The sequence below is a fragment of the Sminthopsis crassicaudata genome, chromosome 3 (assembly GCF_048593235.1).
Source record: "Sminthopsis crassicaudata isolate SCR6 chromosome 3, ASM4859323v1, whole genome shotgun sequence".
NCBI classification, from domain to species: domain Eukaryota; kingdom Metazoa; phylum Chordata; class Mammalia; order Dasyuromorphia; family Dasyuridae; genus Sminthopsis; species Sminthopsis crassicaudata.
In genome coordinates this window covers 417,032,736-417,047,318 of record NC_133619.1, presented here as the reverse complement: position 1 = coordinate 417,047,318, position 14,583 = coordinate 417,032,736, and the positions used below count along the sequence as shown (strand labels likewise).

Genomic DNA, 14,583 nt, shown 5'->3' with positions numbered 1-14,583 from the left:
AGTTTTTCTAACCTAATTTAAAATAGCAAGAAATAGACTACATTTTTAGAAAACTATTTGCAACCAACTTTTCTTTACTAAAAGGAAATGAAGTCTAACTTCCTTTGCTTTATTTTATCTTTCATTCTATTTTTAATTATTTTTTTCTGAGTTGTTTTGTCAGGGAGTAGAGTTAGATCTAGATTCAATAGTAAAGATACTACTTCTTCCACCTTCCAGGAAATAAATCAAACCAAAGACACATCAAGATTAAATGTCTTGCTCAGAATTACAAAGCCAGCCTGTGATTGTGACAGAACATGAACTTTACTCAGTCTTCCAAACTCCAATGCCAGATCTATATCTACTACACCACATTGTCTTGTTAATACGTTTATCAAAATCAATAGATATTCTCAGATGTAAAAATGAACACTTTTCAAAAGTCTACAGATGGTTTACATACTCTACTATTATTTAGCCTTTTCTCTGTACTATTTGGTTTTTTTTTCATGATTTAATTACCTACAATATATTACTTGATGCCTTGGACAAATGACTCTAGACAAATGACTCTAAAGACTTATTAGTTCACAGAGATTTTCCTTTTGGTCAGTCTGTTATGCCTTCTGCCTTGTGTCAAGGCATTTGTTCTAAAATATAATGAGTATTCCTGTTTCTCTGTCCCAATCACTGCTGCTGTCCTGGAAACACAGAATAATCACTTTCAAAGATAGTGAAAATAAAGCAATGTTTTATCAAATAGAAATATATTCATTGTATAGATACTATGCAGCTTCTACACTTCATCTCACTGCACTGTTAGTAAATTCAACTTAAGATGTTCTTCCCATAGGAACGGATATACAAGGATTGCTGCTAAATAACTTAATACTGGTGAAAGGGAGGGTTTCAAAAAATCTGAGAAGATCCAAAATGAATAGGAAGAACCAGAAAAGACAGCTTTTAGACAATCTAGAACTCCTCTTTCTCTACATAATAACAGGATATATTGTAAAGATAACAAAAGACTTAGCACCCTGATCAAAACAATGATCTGCTAAAATTTCAAAGAATTTATGATAAAACATGCTATCTACATCTAGAAAGAGATTTGATGGCATAGCCTGCACATTGAAGCATATTTTTTTTTCTTTCTTTTACTTGTTTTCTGGGGGAGGAGGCAAAGGACAAAGCTAATAATCTGTTTTGCATGATTATACATATTTGTAATAGGTCTTGTTTTTTCTTGCCTTCTCAATGAATAGGAGAAGAGAAGGCAAGAAAAAAGAGAGAATTTAGGAACAAAAAAGAAAATCGATAGAGAAAAACTTCTGTGCTTTTAACAAACAAATTATGTAAATAGATGCTAGAAATAAATAAGAAAATGAATAGATAAGTGATTAAATAAATGAGAAAAGCATTGAAGACCCGGGGAAAAATACCTGTTAATTCTGTCCATATGTTCCTCAAGTATGAAAGGTTTATCTTGATCAACTTTACACTGCATAAAAAGAGAAGACAAAAATTTGTCTCAGTGAATTTAAGGAATTAAAATAATGTAGTAACTATAAAATTACTTTGACAATGATGGATTTAATATTATTAATATATTATGGAGACTAATTATAGTTAATAAAATATGGATCCATTGAGAGATAATAATAAATTATCATGTTTAAAATTATATCTACAATGTCACATAAATTTACATAATTTATGTATGTTCAGTTTATGTTCAAAATCCAGATGGCATTATAAAGATAATAATTTATTTAGCACTTTAAGGTTCAGAAAGCCCTTTCATACATTTCAGAATATCAAATATGCTTTGTTACAGATGGAGAATTATTTTAGACATTTTTAGTGTTTTTGTCAGTATTCACAAAAGATTCAAGTTTTTGGAGTGGAACCTCTAAAACATTGTGCTACATATTTCAACCCACAATATAGGTTTTACATGACAAACTGTTCACTTGTGGAAGGGGCACTAAAGAAGTGAAATTGTGACAAACATTCCTAAAACCTAAAATAATGTGTATGTTCTGTAGATTATCAAAGGTGGAAAGGCCCTTCAAGAACATATAATCCAATCCACACTCAAGTATGAATTCTTTATGTATCATCAATAACAAGTGGCATTCCTTATTAAGACTTACATGATAAGAAATGCACTATTTTTAAAGACAGCATATACAGTCTTAGACTGTATATTTATTAAGCTCTTCTTTGTACTGAGCCAAAAATTCAAAATCTATCTCCTTGCAGATTCTATCCCTGGTTCCCAATTCTACTCTCTAGACCCAAACAGAAAAATTGAATCATTCTTTCACACTACTCTGTCATGTTTCCCAGGTTTATCCCTAGGTATCTCTTCTGTAAGAGGAGATTGGAAGTAATCTCAGCTCTTAGACAACTTAGAACTCCTCATGAGGTCGGTCTCTCTCTCTCTCTCTCTCTCTCTCTCTCTCTCTCTCTCTCTCTCTCTGACCTTACAACTCATTTATATGAAAGACTATTACATATATATAGTATATATAATATAAATATATGTATATACCATATAAATATATATACTATATATATATACACCATATATATTATGTAATATATATAGTAATAGCTTAATAGAGTTCTTTTAATTAAAATCTGAGGTTAAACTATCAATTGGAGTACCTTCTTCTGGTAAGTATCCAAAACTTCTGCCACATTTTCTTTTGAAGGAGATTTCAGGGCCAACAAATCTTTCTCCAGCATAGGCAACTAAAGAAAAGAATTAAAGAATAATTGGAATCTCACAGAAAAAAAATTTTAAATCTAAAAAACACTTAAAAAAAAACCAAGATAATCTGAGTTAGACACGATGCTACATATTCTTAACTGAAACAATGATTTAATTATTCCTCCATGTAGGAAGGCACATTCCCATACATCAAATAGTACTTAGGGGAGCCCAAGATGGGGGAAAGAGAAACTGAACAAGGAGAAATTATATCACCTACCTTTGTCTATTTCCTCTAGTCCCCTAGAGAGTCCCATCCTAATAAGCCATTTCTTTTTTACTTTTTATCAAGATACAAAAGTAAAACAGCAATCAGTCTTTAAAACTATTATTAGTAATTATATCTAGCTTTCTCAGAAACATTTCATAGGGGTCTTGTTTTAAGGAGTTGAAGCAAACAAAGGAATGGAAACTATTCCTTTGTGTTCAAAAACTATATGAGAAAACTGATACTAGTTTGAAAGGGTAACTTTTTCTTTATTTTAATTTAAGGGTACATTCACATTTGTCTCAGATTGATTTCCATACATGCCCCATTTACAGCAAGCTCACCAATCTACAAAAGTTCTACATTCTTTAAATCACAACTATATGGTCAAGTCTTATGTAACATGTCATATCTTATACAATGTCAGTGGACAAATATGGTATTTGCATAACTTTAAGGAGATGGAACCAAGAACACAGGCAATTACTACACTGAACTCTCCCAACATTATCCAACAAACAAGTTTAAAAGAATTCTTCAAATCAAATTTTGGAGCAGTAGCCCAAACAAGAAATCAAAGTGAGATATTTTTCCAGCCTAAGACAACAGGTCAGCAGTAGAGATCTCTGGTATTGGAGCCAGCCTGCAGCACCATCATTGATGGCCATGACAACAGCAGCAGCAGCTTCAGAAGTTCTCAACCAGTAAGGAAGGAGTCAGACAACTGGTCAGAAAGATAGAGAGGAGCATTTGTGCTGCATCACAAGGCAGAAAGAAGCACTAACATGTGCAACTACAAGGAAAAAAGGGTCCATTCTGGATAAAAACCAGAGTACAAACCAGGAAAGCAGTGATCATACTTCTCCCCAAATCACGCTGCTTTGAAAGTACCCAAAACTAGAAGATCCCCCAGAACTAGCTCTGAAAACAGCAACACAAAAAAAGTCTGAAGCTTGGGATACCGACTCCCCATTACCAAGATGAGTGGAGACAAATTTTAGCAAAATGTTCAAAATCAAAAAATAGGCTGGAGAAATGAGCAAACAACAACAACAACAACAAAAAAAAACTTGACCAAAAAAAGCTTCTATGGTGACAAAAAAAAAAAAAAATCCAAAGTATACACTCAGAAGAAGACAACAATGCAGAAAGGGTTACAAGCAAAGCCTCAAAGGAAAATATCACTGGATACAAGCCCAACCAGAATACCTGGAAGAGACAGAGAAAAAGCTAAGAGTAGTACAGAAAAATTGGGGAATGAAGTGCAATTGATACAAGAAAATCACGACAAGAGAATTAGCAGTTTATTAAAAGAGGCACAAAAAAAGGGGAAAAAACAATTAAAAGACAGAATTGGCAAAATGGCAAAAGAGGCATGAAGTTTCACTGAAAAAAAGTGCTCCTTAAAAAGTAGAACAGACCAAATGGAAAAGGAGGTACAAAAGCTCATTGAAGAAAATAATTCCTTAAAAATTAGAATTGAGCAAGTGAAAACTAATGACATCATGAGACATAAAAAAATAATAATAGGCAGAGCCAAAATGATGAACTAAAAGCAGGAATTCACCCAACTTTTCCCATAGAACACTCCAAATTTCTTTAAATAAATATTTTAAACAAATTTTAGGGCTTCACAACATCCCAAAAGACAGAGAAGAACATTTTCCAGCCAAAGACAACTCAAGAAGATCAGTAGAAAAGGTCTACAATCGTAGGATGGGAGTTCAGTGTACAGTTCTGATGCAGGCTGGGTAGATACAGCCCTGCCCTGGGCCCTAACCCTGGCCCCATCCCAGTGAAACAGGAACAGATCTAGGGATCCCTAAATCAGCAGCAGTGCTGACAGTTTCTAGACCTCTCAGCCCAGAATAAGATTGGTAAGGTAAACAAAATAGGTCTGTGGAACCAGGGTGGGGAGCCCAGCACACAATCCCAGCACAGGATGCACCAGTGCAGCCCCAACCCCAGTCCCAACCCAAGCCCAGGACTCTGCTGATTCAGTACACTAGATCTTACAGCTACAGTGGGGTAGGGACACTTCTAACAGTTCCAGGGTAGAAAAGAGTGCTTATGGTTTTCCTACAAGGAGCTCTGAAAATAGCTGCACAAAATCCCTGAAGCTTAGAAGAATGGATTTCTCCACCCTGAAAACAGAGCCCTACTTTAGCAAAAAATTAACAGGCTAAGAAAATAAGCAGATCACCAAAAAAGTTTCTGACCATAGAAACATAGTTATTAAGATAACAAGGAAGATCAAAACTCAGAAGAATTTAACAAAACTTCTACATCCAAGGGCTCCAAGAAAAATAGGAATTCGTGTCAGGCTATGGAAATCCTCAAAAGGTATTTAAAAAATCAAGTAAAAGAGGTAGAAGAAAAATTTAGGAAAAGAATTGAGAGTAGTATAAAACGAAATGTGAAAAGCATTAGAGGAGAAGAATGCTTTAAAAAAGCAAAATTGGCCAAATGGGAAAAGAGGTACAAAAGCTAAGAAAAATAATTCCTTAAAAACTAGAATTGAACAAATGGAAGCTAATGACTTTATGAGAAATCAAGATACAATTAAAAAAAAAAGAAAAAACAAGAAAAAAATGTGAAATATCTCACTGGAAAAAACAAATGACTTGGAAAATAAATCCAGGACAGATAATTAAAAATTATTAGTCTATCTGAAAACCATGATCACCTAAACATCACCTTTCAAGAAATTATCAAGGAAACTATTTTGAGATTCTAGAATTGGAGAGTAAAATAGAAATTGAAAGAATCCATTGATCACCTTCTAAAAGAGATCCCTAAATGAAAACTTTCAGGAATATTACAGCCAAATTCCAGAATTCCCAGGTCAAAGAGAAAAATATTGTAAGCTTCATCTATTGAGAAATGGCTGCATAAATTGTGATATGTAATTTATATTATCTATGGGAAATGATAAGCAGGATGATCTAAGGAAAAAATCTAGAAAAGTCCTCCATGAACTTAAACACAGTGAAATGTACTGTATATAAAATAATATCAATGTTCTGGGATGACCCGCTGTAAATGACTTTGATAGTTTCCCAGCAGTATAATGATCCATGACTACTCTGAAGGACTTATGAAGAAAAATCCTATCCATACCCAGAAAAATACAGATTGAAGCACTCTCATTTTCTCCCTCTCCTCTCATCTTCCCTTATCTCTCTCTCTCTCTCTCTCTCTCTCTCTCTCTCTCTCTCTCTCTCTCTCTCTCTCTCTCTCTCTCTTCTCTCTCTCTCTCTCTCTTTTTCTCTCTCTCTCTCTCTCTCTCTCTCTCTCTCTCTCTCTCTCTCTCAATTTTTTTTCAGGGTTTTTATTTTCATTAGGGTGGGAGAAATATGTTTTCTTTCACAACTTGAGTTTTATGGAAATGTTTTGCAAAATTTCACATGTAGTTTCTTGGAGTGATGATAAAGGAGACAATCTGGAACTCAAAAGTTTTTTTTTAATGGAAAAATTATTTTAAATGTAACTGGCAGGGAATATTACATAAAATTTTAAAATTAAAAAAGAAATAAAACAAAATCAAAAAAGAAAAAATAAAGAAGAAAATGTGACATAACTCATCAGAAAAACAACTTAGAAACAGACCAAGGAGAGATAATTTAAGATTTATTAGAGTATCAGAAACCACATTTTATAAAAAAAAGAATGTAGACATCTTATTTCAAAAAAATTATAGAGGAAAACTATCCTAATATTTTAGATTCAGAGAATAAAATAGAAATTGAAAGAATTCAATATTGACCTCCTAAAAGAAGTCCCAAAATGAAAACTCCCAAGAATATTATAGTCAAATTCCAAAGCTCCCAAGTTTAGGAGAAAATATTGTAAACAACCAGAAAGAAACAATTCAAAGTCATGGAGTCAAGATCACACAAGATTTAGCAGCTTAAATGAGCAGACGGCTTAGAATACGATGTCCAGAAGGCAAAAAGTTGGGATAACCAAGAATAACCTAACCAGCAAAATTTGACATTCAAACACAAGACTCAAGAGAAGCACAAAAAAGGGACTCAAAAAAGTTAAAATGTGTATATTCCTATATGGGAATATATGCAAATGCTATCATCATCAGGGCAGTTAGAAGGAGTCTACATAGAAAGTATGACTATAAGATGATTATGTTGGGGTGATTTTCAAAAAATCAAAGAGTGAGAAAGAAGGGAAAAGTAGAATAAGGGAATTTTTCTCAACAAAAGAAGTTTGCAAGGAAGAGCTTTTATAATGGAAAGAAAAAATGCTTGAACCTCATTCTCTTTGGAATAAGTTCAGAGGGAAGAATATAATACACACTCAGGTATGTATAGAAATCTGTCGCTCCCAAAAGGAAAATAAGAAAAGAAAGGGATTAAAAAATAAAGTGTGGAGGATGGTAAAGATAGGATGGATTAAAAGATGCAGTGATCAGAAGCAAAACAAACTTTTGAGGAGAGAGCACTGAAAGAGAGAGGAAGATAAACAAGAGAAAATCGATGTAGGGAAATACACAGTTAACAATAATAATTGTAATTGTGAATGGGATGAGCTCACCCATAAAACACAAATAGCATAACTGATTAGAAACCAGATTCCAACAATATGTGTTTACAGGAGACATATATCAAACAGAAAGATATCCAGACAGCTAAAATAAAGAGCTGCAATAGAACCTATTATGCTTCAGTTGAAATAAAAAAAGGCATATCAAGCAAACCAAAAGCAAAAATAGACCTAAAAGAGGAAATTAGGAAAACTACATTGTGCTAAAGGGTACAATGAAGTAATATCAAAAAAATTTACAATATAATATCATCAAAAAAATTCATAGTAAGTTTCTCTAAAGTCCTCATTTCTTAAAAAATGTAGAAGTGAGTCAAATTTATAAAAATAAGATCCATTCTCCAATTGGTAAATGGTCATAGGATATGAACAAGTAGTTTTCAAAAGAAGAAATTAAAGCTATCTACTGTTCAGTCCTTTCAGTCATGTACAATTCTTTGTAACTCTTTAAGCCAGATTTGAATTCAAGAATTTAAGTTTTTCTGACTTCAAGCCTGGCACCCTGTTTATGTGACACCTACCTCCCCTACAACGAATCTGTACTGACATGAAAAAACGTTCTAAATTACTATTGATTAGAGAAATGCAAAATGAAAAAAATATGAGGTGCCACCTTCAGAAATGACATATATACTAGATGGATGAGGAAAAATGGGTACACTAATAAACTGTTAACAGGACTGTGAATTGGTCCAACCATTCTGGAGTACAATGTGGAGCTGTCTTTACAGGGCTATATAACTGTGCATATCCTTTCTTCTAGCAAAACCACTACTAAGTCTGAATCTCAAAGAGAAGAAAGAAAAAGGAAATGAACATCTGTGAACAAAAATATTTATAGTAGGCTCTTTTTGGGTAGTAAAGAATTAGAAATTAAGGGGATGTTCATCGACTACGTAATGATTGAACAAGTTGTGGCATATAAGTGTGATGGAATTCTATTTTGTTATAAGAAATTATGGGGAGGGTAGTCTCATGGCAATACTATATGAACTGATGCAAAGTTAAGTAAGGGCAGACTTCCGGCCAAGATGGTGGCATGGAGGCAGACAGCTGCTTGAGCTCCACATTTTCTCTCAGGACTTACTTCATGACAAGCCTCGGAATTAATGCTTGACCGGAAAAGAAACCCACAAATAATCATCAAGAGACGACATCCTTGAAATTCGCCAGAGAAGGTCTGTGTTTGCTCGGGGAAGGGGACAAACAGACTGGGCACAGACTGAGGGCAGACAGTGAGAGCGAGGCAGGCAGCTCACACAGCTCAGACCGGAGGGGGGGAGGGGTGCGTCTCTTCCACTTCTGTGAAAAGACTTTTACCCCAATGTGGGATGTTCTGTCTTGGCAGCAAGCCAGGAGCAGCTGAAAAGGTGTAAAAAGTGAAGGTGAAGAATAAAACCCCTGGAAAGCCAGCGTCTCTTGGTACCGGACTGACTCAGCTCGTTCTTAGAGCCTCAGAGCCCAGTCGCAGCAAAGCCATCGCTGTCTTGTTAGTGCCTCGCTGCTGCCCTCCCCCCCAGTCTGTAGAGGAAGCCCATTAATACCATCTAGCCCCATCCGCCCAAAAACAGACCTATTGTTTCTCTTGTCAATTTCTCTTCTTCAATTCCCGCTCTGACAAAATGAACAAAAAATTCAAAAGGGCTCTAACCATTGACAGCTTCTGTATGGAGAGCAAGCAGACTTCAAATGCTGAGGAGACTAAAAACAGACTGTCCCCAGAGGAATCCCCTAAGGGGGTTATGAGCTGCTCCTCAATACAAAAGAATCTCATAGAGGAAATCAAAAAGGCTCTCACAAGAGAGCTAGAAGATAAATGGGAAAAGGAAAGGGAAGCTTGGCAAGAGAGCCTGGAGAAGTCATCCCACGCATTTAAAGACAGAGTAGATAAAAAAAATAAATCATTGAGAAATAAGATTAGTGAATTGGAAAAGGTAAACAATTCCAAGAAAAACAGGATTAGTGATCTGGGAAAAGAAAACAGTTCTCTAAAAAATAAAATGGATAAAATGGAAAAAAATTCCATAGAAGATAAAAACTCAATTGGACAATTACAAAAAAGATATTTTTAAAAAGTGAGTGAAGAGAATACTTCATTGAAAATTAGACTGGAACAAGTAGAAATGAATGACTCAAGGAGAAACCAAGAGGTAATCAAGCAAAACCAGAAAAATGAAACAACTGAAAAGAATGTCAAGTACCTTACTAGAAAGACAACAGACCTGGAAAAGAGATCCAGGAGAGACAATTTGAGAATAATCGGACTCCCTGAAAAATGTGAGGAAAAAAAGAGGTTGGACACTATTTTTGAGGAAATTATCAAAGAGAACTGCCCAGATGTTTTGGAAACAGAGGGTAAAATAGACATTGAAAAAATTCATTGATCACCTACTGAAAGTGACCCCAAAATCAAAACGCCAAGAAATATAGTGGCCAAGTTCAAGAACCATCAGACAAAGGAAAAAATATTGGAAGCTGCTAGAAAAAATCAATTCAAATATGGAGGAGGCACAATAAGAATTACCAAGGATCTAGCAGTGTCCACATTAAAGGAACGAAGGGCCTGAAATATGATATTCCAAAAGGCTAAGGAACTTGGTATGCAGCCAAGAATAACTTACCCAGCAAAAATGAGCATCCTTTTCCAGGGAAGAAGATGGACATTTAATAAAATAAATGAATTCCATCTATTCTTGATGAAAAAACCAGACGTACACAAAATGTTTGATCTTCAAATACAGAACTCAAGAGATTTCTAAAAAGGTAAAAAGAAATCTTGAGAACTATATTTCTGCCATAAAGATATGTAAAGAACACACGTATAATATGTCCTAGAAACTAGAGGTAGAAAGGAAATTATGTCATAAAAAAGTGTAAAGTGCTGGTACTACATCTCATGAAGAAGCAAAGGTAACCTATTATATCTGAGAGAAAGAAAGGAGGGAGATGAACATAGTGTGTATCAATAGACATATTTGATTTATGGTGAAACTTCTTCCACTTCATTGAAAAGTGGAAGGGAAGGAGTAAGCTAAGGGGAAGGGAATACAGAAATTGTGAGGAAAAGGGGTAAAATAAGGGGAGGAACTTTAAGGTGGGGGAGGGATACTAAAAAGGGAGGGCTGTGAAAAACAAGTGGTGCTCACAAGTTTAATACTGGGGAGGGGGGCAAAAGGGAAGGAAAGGAGAAAAGCATAAGCAGGGGTTAAAAGGATGGCAAGCAATATAGAATTAGTCATTCTAACCATAAATGTGAATGCGGTAAACTACCCCATAAAGAGGAAACAGTTAGCAGACTGGATTAAAAGCCAGAATCCTACTATATGTTGTTTACAGGAAACACACCTGAAACAGGGTGATACATTCAGAATAAAAGTAAAAGGGTAGAGCAGAATCTACTATGCTTCAGGCAAAGCCAAAAAAGCAGAGGTAGCCATCCTCATGTCAGATCAAGCAAAAACAAAAATTGATCTAATTAAAAGAGATAAGGAAGAGCATTATATCCTGCTAAAGGGTATCATAGATAATGAAGCAGTATCAATATTAAACATATATGCACCAAGTGGTGCAGCATCTAAATTCTTAAAAGAGAAATTAAGAGAGCTGCAAAAAGAAATAGACAGCAAAACTATAATAGTGGGAGATCTCAACCTTGAACACTCAGAATTAGATAAATAAAACTACAAAATAAATAAGAAAGAAGTCAAAGAGGTAAATAGAATACTAGAAAAGTTTGATATGATAGATCTTTGGCAAAAGCTAAATGGAGACAGAAAGGAGTGCACTTTCTTCTCAGCAGTTCATGGAACCTATACAAAAACTGATCACATACTAGGGCATAAAAACCTCAAAATCAAATGCAGTAAGGCAGAAATAGTAAATGTATCCTTTTCAGACCACAATGCAATTAAAATTACATTCAATAAAAAGCCAGGGGAAAACAGACCAAAAAATAATTGGAAACTAAATAATCTTATACTAAAGAATGATTGGGTAAAACAGCAAATCATAGACATAATAACTTCACCTAAAAAAAAAATGACAATAATGAGACATCATACCAAAATGTGTGGGTTACAGCCAAAGCAGTAATAAGGGGAAGTTTTATATCTCTAGAGGCCTACTTGCATAAAATAGAGAAAGAGAAGGTCAACGAATTGGGCTTACAACTAAAATTGCTAGAAAACGAACAAATTAAAAACCCCCAGACAAACACAAAACTTGAAATTCTAAAAATAAAAGGTGAGATTAATAAAATTGAAAGTAAAAAAAAACTATTATATTAATTAATAAAACCAAGAGTTGGTTCTATGAAAAAACCAACAAAAGAGACAAACCCTTAGTAAATCTGATTTTAAAAAGGAAAGAGGAAAGCAAATTGTTAGTCTTAAAAATGAAAAGGGAGAACTCACCACTAATGAAGAGGAAATTAGACCAATAGTTAGGAGCTACTTGGCTCAACTTTATGCCAATAAATGTGATAACTTTTTTTTTTTTTTTTTTTTTTTTGGAGGCTGGGGTTAAGTGACTTGCCCAGGGTCACACAGCTAGGAAGTGTTAAGTGTCTGAGACCAGATTTGAACTCGGGTCCTCCTGAATTCAGGGCTGGTTCTCTATCCACTGCGCCACCTAGCTGCCCCCTAATAAATTTGATAACTTAAATGAAATGGAAGAATGCTTCAAAAATAAAACTTGCCCAGATTAACAGAGGAAGAAGTAAATAGTCTAAATAGTCCCATCTTAGAAAAAGAAATAGAATAAGCTATTAACCAACTCCCTAAGGAAAAATCCCCAGGACCATATGAATTCTACCAAACATTTAAAGAACAACTAATTCCAATGCTATGTAAACTATTTGAAAAAATAGGGATTGAAGGAGTCCTACCAAATTCTTTTTATGACACAAACATGGCACTGATACCTAACCAGGTAGGCTGAAAACAGAGAAAGAAAATTATAGACCAATCTCCCTAATGAATATTGATGCTAAAATCTTAAATAAAATATTAGCAAAAAGACTACAGAAAATCATCCCCAGGATAATACACTGTGACCAAGTGGGATTTATACCAGGAATGCAGGGCTGGTTCAATATTAAGAAAACTATTAGCATTATCAACTATATCAATAACCAAATTAACAAAAACCATATGATCATCTCAATAGATGCAGAAAAAGCATTTGATAAAATCCAACATCCATTCCTACTAAAAAAGACTTGAGAGTATAGGAATAAATGAACTATTCCTTAAAATAATAAGGAGCATATATTTAAAACCGTCAGTAAATCAGTAAACATCATATGTAATGGCGATAAACTGGAACCTTTCCCAATAAGATCAGGAATGAAACAAGGTTGCCCACTCTCACCATTACTATTCAATATTGTACTAGAAACGCTAACCTCGGCAATAAGAGTCGAAAAAGAGATTCAAGGAATTAGAGTAGGTAATGAGGAAATCAAACTATCACTCTTTGCAGATGACATGATGGTATACTTAGAGAACCCCAAAGACTCTGCTAAAAAGCTATTAGAAATAATTCAGAACTTTAGCAAAGTTGCAGAATACAAAATAAATCCACATAAATCCTCAGTATTTTTATGCATTACCAACACAATCCAACAGCAAGAGATACAAAGAGAAATTCCATTCAAAATAACAATCAATAGTATAAAATATTTGGGAATATATCTACCAAAGGAAAGTCAGGAATTATATGAGCAAAATTACAAAACACTTGCCACAAAAATAAAGTCAGATTTAAATAATTGGAAAGACATTAAATGCTCTTGTATAGGCCGAGCGAATATAATCAAGATGACAATACTCCCTAAACTAATCTATTTATTTAGTGCTATACCAATCAGACTCCCAAGAAACTATTTTAATGATCTAGAAAAAATAACAACAACATTCATATGGAAGAACAAAAGGTTGAGAATTTCAAGGGAATTATTGAAAAAAAAAATCAAATGAAGGCGGTCTAGCTATACCTGATTTAGAACTATATTATAAAGCAGCAGTCACCAAAACCATTTGATATTGGCTAAGAAATAGACTAGTTGATCAGTGGAATAGGTCCATAGGGCAAGATAGTAAATAAAAATAACAATCTTGTGTTTGACAAACCCAAAGATCCCACCTTTTGGGATAAGAATTCACTATTTGACAAAAACTGCTGGGAAAACTGGAAATTAGTATGGCAGAAACTAGGCATGGACCCACATTTAACACCACATACTAAGATAAGATCAAAATGGTTCCATGATTTAGGCATAAAGAACAAGATCATAAATAAATTAGAGGAACATAGGATAGTTTACCTCTCAGACTTGTGGAGGAGAAAGGAATTTGTGACCAAAGGAGAACTAGAGATCATTTTTGATCACAAAATAGAAAATTTTGATTACATCAAATTAAAAAGCTTTTGTACCAACAAAAGTAATGCAAACAACATTAAAAGGGAAGTAACAAATTGGGAAAACATTTTTACAGTTAAAGGTTCTGATAAAGGCCTCATCTCTAAAATATACAGAGAATTGACTCTAATTTATAAGAAATCAAGCCATTCTCCAACTGATAAATGGTCAAAGGATATGAATAGACAATTTTCAGATGATGAAATTGAAACTATTTCCACTCATATGAAAGAGTATTCCAAATCACTACTGATCAGAGAAATGCAAATTAAGACAACTCTGAGATACCACTACACACCTGTCAGATTGGCTAAGATAAATAATGATAAATATTGGAGGGGATGTGGGAAAACTGGGACACTGATGCATTGTTGGTGGAATTGTGAAAGAATCCAACCATTCTGGAGAGCAATCTGGAATTGTGCCCAAAAAGTTATCAAACTGTGCATACCCTTTGATCCAGCAGTGCTACTACTAGACTTATATCCCAAGGAAATACTAAAGAAGGGAAAGGGACCTGTATGTGCCAAAAGTTTGTGGCAGCACTTTTTGTAGTGGCTAGAAACTGGAAAATGAATGGATGCCATCAATTGGAGAATGGTTGGGTAAATTATGGTATATGATTGTTATGGA

The 14,583-nt window shown here is 34.3% G+C and overlaps 1 protein-coding gene across 1 annotated transcript in view; it reads right to left on the bottom strand.

Annotated features, from left to right (window-relative positions):
- Positions 1-14,583, bottom strand: part of HIBCH (3-hydroxyisobutyryl-CoA hydrolase) — a 93,939-nt gene that overhangs the window by 29,086 nt on the left and 50,270 nt on the right. Inside the window, exons 9-10 of the mRNA XM_074302858.1 lie at positions 2,656-2,742; positions 1,425-1,483 (exon numbers count right to left, since the gene is read on the bottom strand). Of these exons, the coding sequence (XP_074158959.1) occupies positions 1,425-1,483; positions 2,656-2,742 (146 nt within the window). The remainder of the gene's footprint in view (positions 1-1,424; positions 1,484-2,655; positions 2,743-14,583) is intronic.